At 48.2% G+C, this 12,261-nt stretch overlaps 1 protein-coding gene across 1 annotated transcript in view; it reads right to left on the minus strand.

The window, feature by feature from the left end:
• Positions 1-1,180: 1,180 nt before the first annotated feature.
• The window catches only part of BCL3 (BCL3 transcription coactivator), a 250,161-nt gene continuing 239,080 nt past the window's right edge, over positions 1,181-12,261 (minus strand). Inside the window, exon 9 of the mRNA XM_085615490.1 lies at positions 1,181-7,183. Within this exon, the coding sequence (XP_085471616.1) occupies positions 6,405-7,183 (779 nt within the window). The 3' untranslated portion in view covers positions 1,181-6,404. The remainder of the gene's footprint in view (positions 7,184-12,261) is intronic.

Genomic DNA, 12,261 nt, shown 5'->3' on the forward strand with positions numbered 1-12,261 from the left:
TGCACCATGGTAGAAACACAGACACCCTTGCACCATGGTGGTAACGCAGACACCCTTGCGCTATGGTAGAAATGCTGGCACCCTTGCATCGTGGTGCTAATACATACCCTCTTGCACCATGATAGTAACGCGGGCACCCTTGCAACATGGTAGAAATGCTGGCACCCTTGCACCATGGTGGTAACGCAGACACCCTTGCAACATGGTAGAAATGATGGCACCCTTGCATCATGGTGGTAATGCAGATACCCTTGCACCATGGCAGTAACGTGGGCACCCTTGCATCACAGTGGTAATGCAGACACCCTTGCACCATGGCAGTAACGTGGGCACCCTTGCACCACGGTGCTAATGCAGACACCTTTGCACCATGGCAGTAACATGGACACCCTTGCTTCATGGTGCTAATGCAGACACCCTTGCACCATGGCAGTAACGTGGGCACCCTTGCATCACAGTGGTAATGCAGACACCCTTGCACCATGGCAGTAACGTGGGCACCCTTGCATCACGGTGCTAATGCAGACACCTTTGCACCATGGCAGTAACATGGGCACCCTTGCTTCATGGTGCTAATGCAGACACCCTTGCACCATGGTAGTAACGTGGGCACCCTTGCGCGGGTAGCCTTGAACCATGGTGGAAGGGTGCCAGCATAGGTACTAGACAACACAGTGTGCCAGTGCTGAGAAAGCAGACATGCGCCATGTCTTAGTAGATATGATGAGTTTCTGTTCTCTACCCTTCACGCAAGCAGAGCCGCAAGTTACCTCGCTGCGCTATGGTGCAAGAAAGAAAAGTATATTTGGCCCATAATGTTGTTGGAGGCCTTTGACATTGATAAGGTATTTCAATATGTTTCAGTTGCTGACCCCTCCCACGTTGGGGTGGTATGTCACCACTAGTAACCCTGCGTGGGGTGGTCGCTTTGCTACCTTATTGGATAGGGGGATAGCATTCATTAGCAGCTGCGGATGGTTTCAATGGTCAGAAGTCCCTCTCATTAGATTAGAGGAAGGGGGGCAGCAGGCGGGGGGAGACAGCAGACACAGTTGTACTTTTGTTTCTTATCAGAAGATGTTAGGATTTGCCACACAATTATAGCTTTTCTGAAACGTTGTTTTCTTGTCAAGCATATTTCTTCTTAATTTCACATCTGCAAACATAAACCACACAGGAATGAAATACAAAAATATTTTATTAAATGTTTTGAAAAGCATCAATAACTTACATTGTAAAAAAGACAAGCAGGCCTCCTGCTGAGCAGCCCTAATAAGAGCTGAGCCAATGAAAGGTGGAATCGAGGGGCATCCGGAGATGAGAGGAAGTGAGGAGACAACGCGAAGGGTTATAGGTCAGGAGTCCTGTCTCTAAGGGCTCCAGGAGGATAACAGACTCAGAGGAAGTGTTCAAGTATTGTCGGATACTTGTTCAACACACTCTCTCAGCACACAGCCACAAGTGTTCATTTTGGTTTTCTGGTACATTTGATATGCAGTCACTGCCTTTCCACTGACACCCCCCTTCATAACTCAGTGGGTGCCTGTACACCTGGGGCCCCAGCTAAAAAACAAAAATGATGCTGCGCAGCAAGCCATTTAGCTGCGCCATTTTCAAAGCAGAGGGATGTGTCGTATTAACAACAATGCGATGCCTCTCTGTGCTTTCCCTTGCACTGTCGCAGTCGGCTGCCACGTGCCGGCGCTGGCGTCATTTTGCAAGGGCGCCTGCACAGCGGGGACGATTGTTTTTGTGAAGAATGCAGCACGCATAGAAAGAGGAAAATTTGAGGAAAAATAAAAGTATTTGTCCATGTTGCGCCATTCCTACGCCTCCACATGGGAGGAGCAGGATTCTGACGCATTCCCAGTTTTACAAAATGTTGTAAATCTGGGAGTGTGTCAAGTTCCATGGATGTTGAGCGGCGGCACCCAGAGCAACACCCAGGGAACTTCCCTTTCATGCAGCGTAATGTGTGAAAGGAGCCCATATTCACAAGGCCATAAAAAGTCACGCAGGGTGACTTTACGCGCCCTTGTAAATATGGGCTTCCAAAAACAGTGACACCCCGGCGGTGCAATGAGCTTGTAAATAAGGCCCGGCGTGTCTAATCTAGGACCCAGGAATATTTACTACAGAAACTTGTCTTTCCACCACCCTGATTGCAACATAAAGGATTGTGAGCAGATCCTGGAATCACATTGTGGTCTGATGTTCAGATGGCTCATTTATTTAAAAAAACAAGGTTTACATTTTAGAGAAAATCCTTTCTACATTATGGTAAAGAATATGGCTTTAAGGAGAGCTTCCATTGAAGCGTCTTTGTTTTAGAAAAGAAATTCACATTATTTTGTGGAAGAGCTCAATTAAAGATTAAAAATGCTGTATTATAAACATGCATTGGCAAAGTCAGTGTGTCTAGGTTACGAACTGAAGGATTAGCGCATTAGGGCGAGACAAGGAGGAAAGAGCTAGCAGTAGTGTACAGAGAGGGCTGCAGTTGTTAAGTAGTCCCTCGGGCAGTTCATTGCAAGTGAAGGCGGAAGGATACACCTAAACAGCCAATGGCATTATGTAAGAGACAGAGGCGCAACTAGAGCCAAATTTCGGGTTGGGGGGAATTGGCAGAGTGGAGCTGCGGGGGCTCTTAGAAGGGGTGAAACAACAGCGAGGCCTCATTAACATGCAAATGGTCTTTTTAAAGACCTGTGAAGTGCTCGGGTGCGGCTGTGTGTGCGCCGCGAGGCTGTCTCATCCCGGGAGCCACCCACGCCGGGGGGGGGGGGGGGGGGGGGGGGGGGGGGGGGGCTGAAGCCCTTTGAGTCCAATGGCTGTTGCGCGCCTGGTAAGAGATCAATACGCTACTCGGCTAAGCCAAGATATGATTAAAAAAGTCTAAAGCCAATCGTTCAAAGAGGCTAGGCAAATAAAGTCAATGGTTGAAAAGGGCAGACCCAAAGCCCAGTCTATGAATATTGTTAACAATGTGTCTGTCTGACATGTGCTGTCACCCGCCAGACCTAAACGTGGTGAATGGCAGCAATTTGCTGAAGCACACACACAAACGGAAGGATCATGCAGACATTGTGTTGCATGCTGCATGACTATGAATGACACATTCTTTGCAAATGCACAGACTGACATGGGGTATGCTCAGTGGAGAGCATGAACCGCCCCTTGATGGGGCGGAGCATTTTCCCGCTGCATTGGTGTTGTTATTGCTGTTTTGTTAGCCCTGTGTCAGAAAAGGTTGCTTCCTCTCCCTGGTCTCCTCTCCAAGCTCAGGATACAGAGTGCACATATGCAAAGGAAGCAGCCACGTGGACAGAGGGGGCGGCGTGTGACCCCCACGCACCTCCTCTCGCGCCATTCACTTGATTGTTTAAAATGTTTCTTTTGAAGTCATGAATGTCTGTTCTCTTGAAACTAGAAACCTGAACCATTGTAGATGTACACTGTTCACTAGCCCCAAGTTTGGGTTTCAGGGCTGCCCCTGTTTGGTGCAAACATTATCATCATTCTTCCAAGGTGGGGCACAGTGGGGACCTCCAGCCCAGTTTCAAAACCCCCCTAGCGCAGAACACAGGAGGGTTGATGAAGGCATATAGGAATTCCTTCCACAAACCTATTAGCCCACTTTTAGAGATCTATAAAGTGCAAACAAGGGGCGCCGTAATGTACGTGGCTCAACTTGGCGCTCATAGTCCTCTGAGAAATATTACTAAGTCCGAGGACACCTTCCTCAGGCAGCTATTTGGTTTACCCCCCAGCTCTCCCCTTACACCGCTTCGCTTGGATCTGGAGGTTAGAGCAAATGCCGAATAAACCGCCTCAGAACTCTGACGTATTAGTGTCGCATATGGGTAACCCAGGGATGGGCCGTGTATCGGGATGAGCTAAAGGGGATCCTGGGCCTGCAGGGCGCAGGGAAACTACCGTGGCTAGCGCACGTCAGGAACTCATTTGCGGAGATGCCGCTGACTGCGGCCCCCGCAGGGGGCCACTCGGCGGTCGGCGCCTTAGTGGCCCCGGGGCCCCGGTCACCCCTCCCCACCCCCTCCCTAAGGGGGAGGGGCGGGGACACAGACTGGAGACCCCCTCCGTTGGCAGGGCCGGAAGTGATGCGCAATGCGTGTCACTTCCTGGCCCAGGTGTGAGAGGGAGGCTATTTAGCCTTCCCCCACCCTCACTGGCGACCTCTTTTGTCGCCCACCTCGCCTTTTACCTCACCTCGTGCATCGCTCCGTCGTCCTCGTGTGTCTCCGGCCCCCACGGCTCTGTGATCGTCGTCACCTCCACTCGACTGATTGTGGTGAGTCTTGCAGCACCCACTCCGCCCCGGCACGTCAGGAACTCATTTGCGGAGATGAGCCGAGCGAGTTTATGGCACAACCCTGAGGAAGCTTGCGCTACAATCTCCAGAATAGAGCTGGTTTGGAGGTTCAGGGAGGGTGAACTTGCCCATTTACAGGGGGTCAGCAACAGGGTCACTGACAGTTGCGTTTTTGAGCATAAAACACGAGTACATCGTAAAGCCTGCCCTGGATGACATACAACCTGCGCTAGCGAGGAAACTGTATAGTCCGTTCAGACATGGCGTCGTGCCGCTGCCTGCCTTTTCTAACAAGTGGGCATGCGCATTTCTCTAGGCTGACCGGCCTGCAGCAATGCAGAGGAGTCAGAGCTGCATACATGTTTTTTCTGTCATGGCTACAAACATCCTAGACGCCGCTCCTTAATTCAAATATGTTGTAACAGAGGCCTGCAGGCTGGTGAAACGCAACACTCTCCCTCCATGGCATGTGCGGTGTCACGGGTTCTACTCTCCATGTGGTGAAAGCCAGTGTGCAGGATTGACTTGAACGGCTTTCCTTCTCTATTTTTAATAGAGCCCTGCGCTTTATCTTTTTTATGGGATTCTTAATGTCATTTTAAAGAGTATTTTATTATTTTATTAATCTGAGATGTTGTAGCTTTAATCTTTTTGCATCAACTGTACATTTTACTATTCTGCCCCATGTACACGTTGGCATGTCTTTTGCTTATTTATTGGGGCGCGGGATAACAGCTTGCCATAGTAATTTAGGGGCATATTTCCAAGCTGGCGATAAAAAATTATCGCCGCTTTTGCTGCCGTTTTCGGCCGAAAAGCAGCGATAATTTTATCGCCTAATTAGCAAGGCCACGGTCATGCGTGAAACCTTGCTTTAGCGTCAGGATTCCTAACGCCCAGCTTTGCATCTCTAATGAGATGCAAAGTGGCCGTTCCTGACCTAACATGACAGGAGAAATGTCGCTAAGCGACATTTCTCCTATCATCAAGCCCCACGCTATGAAGCATAGCGGCAAGAAAAGTAGCGATAACCCCTGTTATCGCTACTTTCCTTACGCCTGCTTCAGGACTGACTTAGCCATGATATCCTATGGAGGGTGGATATCATGGCTAAGTTTGTGAGTCCCTATCAGCAAGCTAACGCCACACTGTGTGAGATTATCGCTGGGTTTCCAGCGATAATCTCACGTTAGGCAGTTAGCGTGAGGATTTTTATCACTGAGGAGATAAGCGTTGCTAATAGCACGCTATCTCAGCAATAAAAATCGACGTTACCCGGCGATAATTATCCTCACGCTAAGAGCGCTGAGCGATAATTATCGCCGGTTGTTGCTGATATGCCCCCAAGGACCCCGGGGTGTGAGCCTGGGCCCTGGTAGATGTGTGTCTGTATTATTATTTTTCGATGCATCTGCACTTTTATGGTCTAATGACCGCAATAAAGTAATTTTGAATGAATGAATGAATAAATAAAGACTATTAAAGGCTTCCTTAAAGATGTCCTTGTGGAGGGCCGCAAGCTGCACTGTCCTATTTCCGTCGGTGGGTTTGCCACCCAGCTACATTCAGTTGGTGGGATTCCGTGTGCAACACCCCGCTGTCCCCACATGCACCCAAGAGGAGCAGGCAGCTCCCACCACTACTGCCTGCAATGCAAAGTGAGGATACCTGAGGAATACACAAGAGCCAGCCTCCTTGGAGGCATGCATGGCGAGGAGTGGGCAGGCGTGAACCGAAAAGAATCATTTCAATGAGAAAGATATGTACATATGGCCATGGGCCAGCCGTCAGTTCTGGTATGTGCACTGGAGAGCAGTCACAGTCAGGTAGCAACACAGCATACTCTACACTCACCACCCAAACCACACAGACAGGTAATCATAGACATGGCACACACAGCCAGAGTGCAAGCATGCACCTCACAGGAAGGTCTTTCACAAGTGGCTTCATGTTCTGAGGTTGCCTGAGCTGGACTCTCCTCATCCCACAGAAAGTTTACCATTTCAGTTCTGCTTCTTGTGGAACAATATGGACGCTACAGGAATGTGTGGCCTGAAGGCCACTGCAGACATCATCTTACAGCCTTCTGCCCCAAGGCATGAGAGTGTTCGTCCTGGCCGCCGTCCTCTGTCCTATGAGGTCGCGGGGGGCTGGCAGCTGTGCTGAAGGGCTTCCCCTGTGGCAGGTCCTGCCCTGTGCTCCTAGCAGCAGCAGCCTGATCCGAGCCATGCCCATCGGTGTATGAGCCTGCCACATGTTGGAAGACAGGGGGTGATGGGCACGCCAGGGATGTGAGTGGCATTCCGTTAGAAGTTAGGTACTCGGAGCCCGTGAACAGGGTGGAGGTAGAGATTGGTGAGCAGCGAGCGGTAAACTTGGGACCCATCAAACCATTTCTTAAAGGAACCAGCAGTCGTGAGGTCTCCGTGTGTGTCGTTGTAGGACCCAAAGCAAGATGGCTCTCATCAGAGGGTCCAGCTGTAGACGTGTACAGACCGCCTTCCAGCTTCACAGTCTCAAGGGTACAAGGTGCAGAATGTGCCAGGCCAGCCTCCACCTTCACAGGGTGAGGAGAATATGGTGTGGGGTATGTCACGATTGGTCCTAAAAGGTGACTCTGACCACTACAAAACTGTCCACAAGCTCGCGCCAGAGTTCTCACTCCATCAGATACCCCATCGGGTCTCGGGCTGGCCTGGGGTGGAGATGTCCCTTTTCTCTGGGAAATCTTGGACTCGCAGGAATAGCTGGACAGAGACTGGGGTGGCTGAGATGGGCTAGCGGGCAGTGCTTGGTGAGACGTCCTCTGGGAGGAGCGATGTACAGTGCCTGGAGATTGGCCGAGAGAGTCTGGGGAAAAAAAGAGACATGTGAACAATGAAGAGTTAGAGCAAGAGGCAGCAGACACAAGATATATATAGGGAACAAAGACATGCTCTGAACACTGCAACACAGATGGAAGACTCAAACATCACAGACAACAAAAAACAACCCATGAGACTGACCATGCAAGTGTGGGCGCGCGGAGTCTTTTGTGCACTGTCCCTATACTGCTCAGCTCCTGGCATCATCATCATGGCTGACCTTGGAAACTCAGTCTGATCAGGAGGCCTGTGTCATGGGTCCTCACATGCTTGTTATGCTGCCCTTACAGCAGAGTGTCCTGCCCTACTTGTGACAGCAAGGCATGCCAAGAATTCCCCATGGCCATTGTGAAAGCTGATTGTAAATGACTGGTTTCTTATGTAGTGGCTGCATCCCCAGTAAGAACAGTGCCCATCACCCCCTTTGCTTCAACCCCGTTTAAAATGTGTACAAGCCTCTTTGCTGGACTCTAAATGTCCAATGCATAAGTAATAACTGTCGCTTGGTGGGAAAACTTTGCCACTGCGCAATAGCTTTAAAAATGGCTGCTTGAAACTCACATGGTAATGTACATGCTGTCGCTTAAACTAAACCTATAAGTTCTACTAAGCACTAATGCGAAAAGAATAACTAAGTAAATGGGGATAGAGTAGAGATAGGTGGTATACAGTGAAATAATGTATTGTCACATTATTACGTGTCTTTTCCTGACTTTATTATTAGTTCACATTTGGGCCTCGGAGGGTGACTGAAATTCCTACCTCACATGATCCGCGCGCATGCGTATAGAAATTTGCCGGAAACAAGGATGACACACTTGAATCACAGCCAAGGCCACATTAGGCAAAGATGCCTGGGAGAGTAAACACCTGAACCGGACAAAAGCAACAATTTTGAATAAAATGTATAGCTTGTATTGATCATAATGTGAAATGCAGGTGGGAATAAAGCTATGGGAAAATAAATGAAGGGGCGGAAACAAAGAACAATAGCCCAAAGTGAAATTATTACTTTTAATATGGTGTGATGAACTCACCTACCCGCCCTGACCAATCAGAGTAGGGGAAAACACAAAAATTTAAACTTTGGGGGTGGTACACGAATACAGAATAGTATAATTGAGGTAAGATAACTAGAAATTTGGTCAGACTTGTCAGATCCGTCATTCCGACTCGTCACCGACCCAACGCGTATGCTGCTACAGACTCTGTCCGAGACGCTGTCTCAGACCCTGCTGCTGCCAGAAACTCTGCTCGAGAAATTGAGATACTGATCGGTAATCTAATCATCTAGAAGGGGAATTCGGAAGAGGGACACCCAAGGAGAGTAGTGTCAGAGAGGGGTGTGACGCTGGCGTTGCACTTAGAAGAGGTCACCTTCCTAGAACCGAATCTGTCCAATCCTCTGTCTGCATCCTGTCCTGGCAGATTCTATCTGGCCTATCTTCAAGAGTTGGGTTCATCTATCACCTTAGGTAAATATAATTCTGTGAAAACTGTCATAGTACCTGCTCTCTCTCTTTTTCCTTTTCCAGGTACCGTCTTCATTGATCATTATTATGACTTTGTTTTATTTGACTTTAATTTGCCTCTTGAAAGAATGTGTTTAAGCTGTAATTGATTCTGACTCACAAAATTACTGATTTAGATAACGTTTGTTAAACTTTTTGAGTTTGTGGTTATTTCAAGTATGTGTGTGTTTAACCCGAGATGGTGACCTGCGCTCTATCATGGGGGATAGCGACACCTCGTTCTGGAATCTCCGCTTCTGAAGCCCTTGGATGAACACTTGCCACGGAGTACAGATGTGGGCTTTGTCGGTAGCTATTGTGTCCCTCACGCTCCCTTTCATGCCACAGATGCTGCCCATTCTCTCATCCCACGTGCGGATGAAGAAGCAGCCTGATAGTGTGAGGTCCTACAGTTGAGAAGACAGAGAAGGATACCTCAGTATGCCCCATTCTGAGTGCGAGTGGCTTGCATGAAGAAGTCCCTTTATAGACAATGGCCCAGGCCATGGCCACCTGCTCAGACCTGAGACAAAGACGTCAGCACCCCCATCAGAAGTAACCCACTACTGAAACAGAGAAACTAGCACAGAATAGTTCATCATTGGTGTTACTCTGGTCTACAGCCTTGCCTTTTGCAGAGCTGTAGTTACGTTCTCTCTCCGGGGATGTGTGTCTGCACTGCAAGGTTTCTGATGAAGCATTTCTGGTGGGCCTCTGTGAGGGTGACATGGACGAACCCACTAGGCACACAAAAACGGGCCATGAGGAGGTCCTGCCCTCAACACCCAGCAGCACGTTTCCCCTACTTCCACTGCAGAGATAATAGGCAGTACCTGCAACAAGGACTGCTTAGCACCCATGGATCCCTACAGGGTCTGGAGATCTGGCCCAACAGTAGCAGGAGAACATTGGGGTACTATTAAAAGTCAGGGAGAGCTCTTAACCACAATAGCCAAAGCAAAAAGGGATTCCATTGTTACCAAGTCTGCCTAAGGAAAGATTTGTTAGTATATACCTAGGTGAAGTGAAATTGCATTGGTACAAAGCTAATCTGGGGACAGATTGCATCGGTACTAAGCACAGCCAAGAATTCCTCCCAGTAGCACAAAGCCACGAATTGATCCCAGAAGCACTGATTCAAAATTGATCCCAGAAACACAAAGCCAAGAATTGATCCAGTAGCACAAAGCCAAGAATTGATCTCAGAAGCACAAATCCAATATTTTATCCCAGCAGCACAAACACATTAATTGTTCCCAGCAACACAAAGCCAAAAATGTATCCCAGAAGCACAAAGACATGAAGTGATCCCAGTAGCAAAAGACATGAAGTGATCCCAGAGGCCAAAGCCAGGAATTTATCAGAGAGGCAGAAAATCAAGAATTGATCCCAGTAGCACAAAACCAAGGATTGATCCCAGTAGCACAAAGCCAATAATTGATATCAGTAGCACAAAGCCAAGAATTGGTCACTGTAGCACAAAGCCAAGAATTGATCCCTGTAGCACAAAGCCAAGAATTGGTCCCTGTAGCACAAAGCCAAGACTTGATCCCAGTAGCACAAAGCCAAGAATTGATCCCTGTAGCACAAAGCCAAGAATTGGTCACAGAAGCACAAAGCCAAAAATTGGTCCCAGAAGCACAAAGCCAAGACTTGATCCCAGTAGCACAAAGCCAATAATTGGTCCCTGTAGCACAAAGCCAAGAATTGGTCCTTGTAGCACAAATCCAAGAATTGATCCCAGTAGCACAAAGCCAAGAATTGATCCCAGTAGCACAAAGCCAAGAATTGATCCCTGTAGCACAAAGCCAATAATTGGTCCATGTAGCACAAAGCCAAGAATTTATCCCTGTAGCACAAAGCCAAGAATTGGTCCCTGTAGCACAAAGCCAAGAATTGATCCCTGTAGCACAAAGCCAAGAATTGGTCCCTGTAGCACAAAGCCAAGAATTGATCCCTGTAGCACAAAGCCAAGAATTGGTCACAGAAGCACAAAGCCAAAAATTGGTCCCAGAAGCACAAAGCCAAGACTTGATCCCAGTAGCACAAAGCCAATAATTGGTCCCTGTAGCACAAAGCCAAGAATTGGTCCCTGTAGCACAAATCCAAGAATTGATCCCAGTAGCACAAAGCCAAGAATTGATCCCTGTAGCACAAAGCCAAGAATTGATCCCTGTAGCACAAAGCCAAGAATTGGTCCCAGAAGCACAAAGCCAAGAATTGGTCCCTGTAGCACAAAGCCAATACTTGATCCCAGTAGCACAAAGCCAATAAGTGGTCCCTGTAGCACAAAGCCAAGAATTGGTCCCTGTAGCACAAAGCCATGAATTGATCCCTGTAGCACAAAGCCAAGAATTGGTCCCTGTAGCACAAAGCCAAGAATTGATCCCAGTAGCACAAAGCCAAGAATTGGTCCCTGTAGCACAAAGCCAAGAATTGATCCCTGTAGCACAAAGCCAAGAATTGGTCCCTGTAGCACAAAGCCAAGAATTGGTCCCTATAGCACAAAGCCAAGAATTGATCCCTTTAGCACAAAGCCAAGAATTGGTCCCTGTAGCACAAAGCCAAGAATTGATCTCTGTAGCACAATGCCAAGAATTGATCACAGAAGCACAATGCCAAGAATTGATCACAGAAGCACAAAGCCAAGGCAACTACAGAGATCCAAAGCTCAAGAGAGGGTGACTTTGCTACTGGAAGATCATACAGAATGTAAGCAATGCCATAATGACATTTCATCACTGTGAAGCCAAGGCAAGTTGAGGTCCCAGAGTGATCTCTGTGACACTAAGTAAAGTTGTAGAGAGATTACTTTGCTACAAAGATAATCTTTTGAGAATTCCCTCTGACACACCGCCAATCCAAAGAGATATTGCACTGGTGCAAAGCGAAAGCTCCGAGAGATCTCTTGCTGAGACACCTGCTTTCCTAACTCAAGCCTCAGCGAGATGCAGCTGCCTTGTGACAAGTCCTGAGGGTCTCTGCTAGAGCTGTGTCAGGTCATCAAAAGATTACAGCTGTCCCCAGGACAAGCCATGAAGTGAGTACAGGGCTCCAAGCCATTACAGCTAGGAAAATCAAAGGAGTACTGAGACACACCAAGTATAGAGTGTGCTTGTAAGACAGCAAGCACCCCAGCAGGATTAAGGAAAGCCATCCACATATCTCGGCAGCATCAAGTGAGGCAAAGAGGAGTACCAAACCTCAGTGTAAGAAGGCAGTCCAAGGACAGAAGCTAACTGCAATGTTACAAGCCACAGAGAGATCGAAGCACTGCTACAACAGACCAACAAGAGGCTAGGTCCAGCCAAAGAGCAATCCTAGCAGTAGGAACTCTAGCCTGTTCCAAGGGTGCGGAGCTACTCAACTAAAACATCAAAGCTATAGGTAGTCATATTATGAAAACATCAAGCCAGAACTAAGTTAAGCTCTGGAGGGATCCCATTGGTTTTGAACCAGAGACAGAGCCAATTTATGCCATTGTGGTGTTTATCGGCAACAAGCTGAGCCATAGCTGCATCACACAAGTATCAGCTCTAGCTGTGGAATGTCT

Source organism: Triturus cristatus, chromosome 7 (assembly GCF_964204655.1).
Source record: "Triturus cristatus chromosome 7, aTriCri1.1, whole genome shotgun sequence".
In the NCBI taxonomy this organism is placed as follows: domain Eukaryota; kingdom Metazoa; phylum Chordata; class Amphibia; order Caudata; family Salamandridae; genus Triturus; species Triturus cristatus.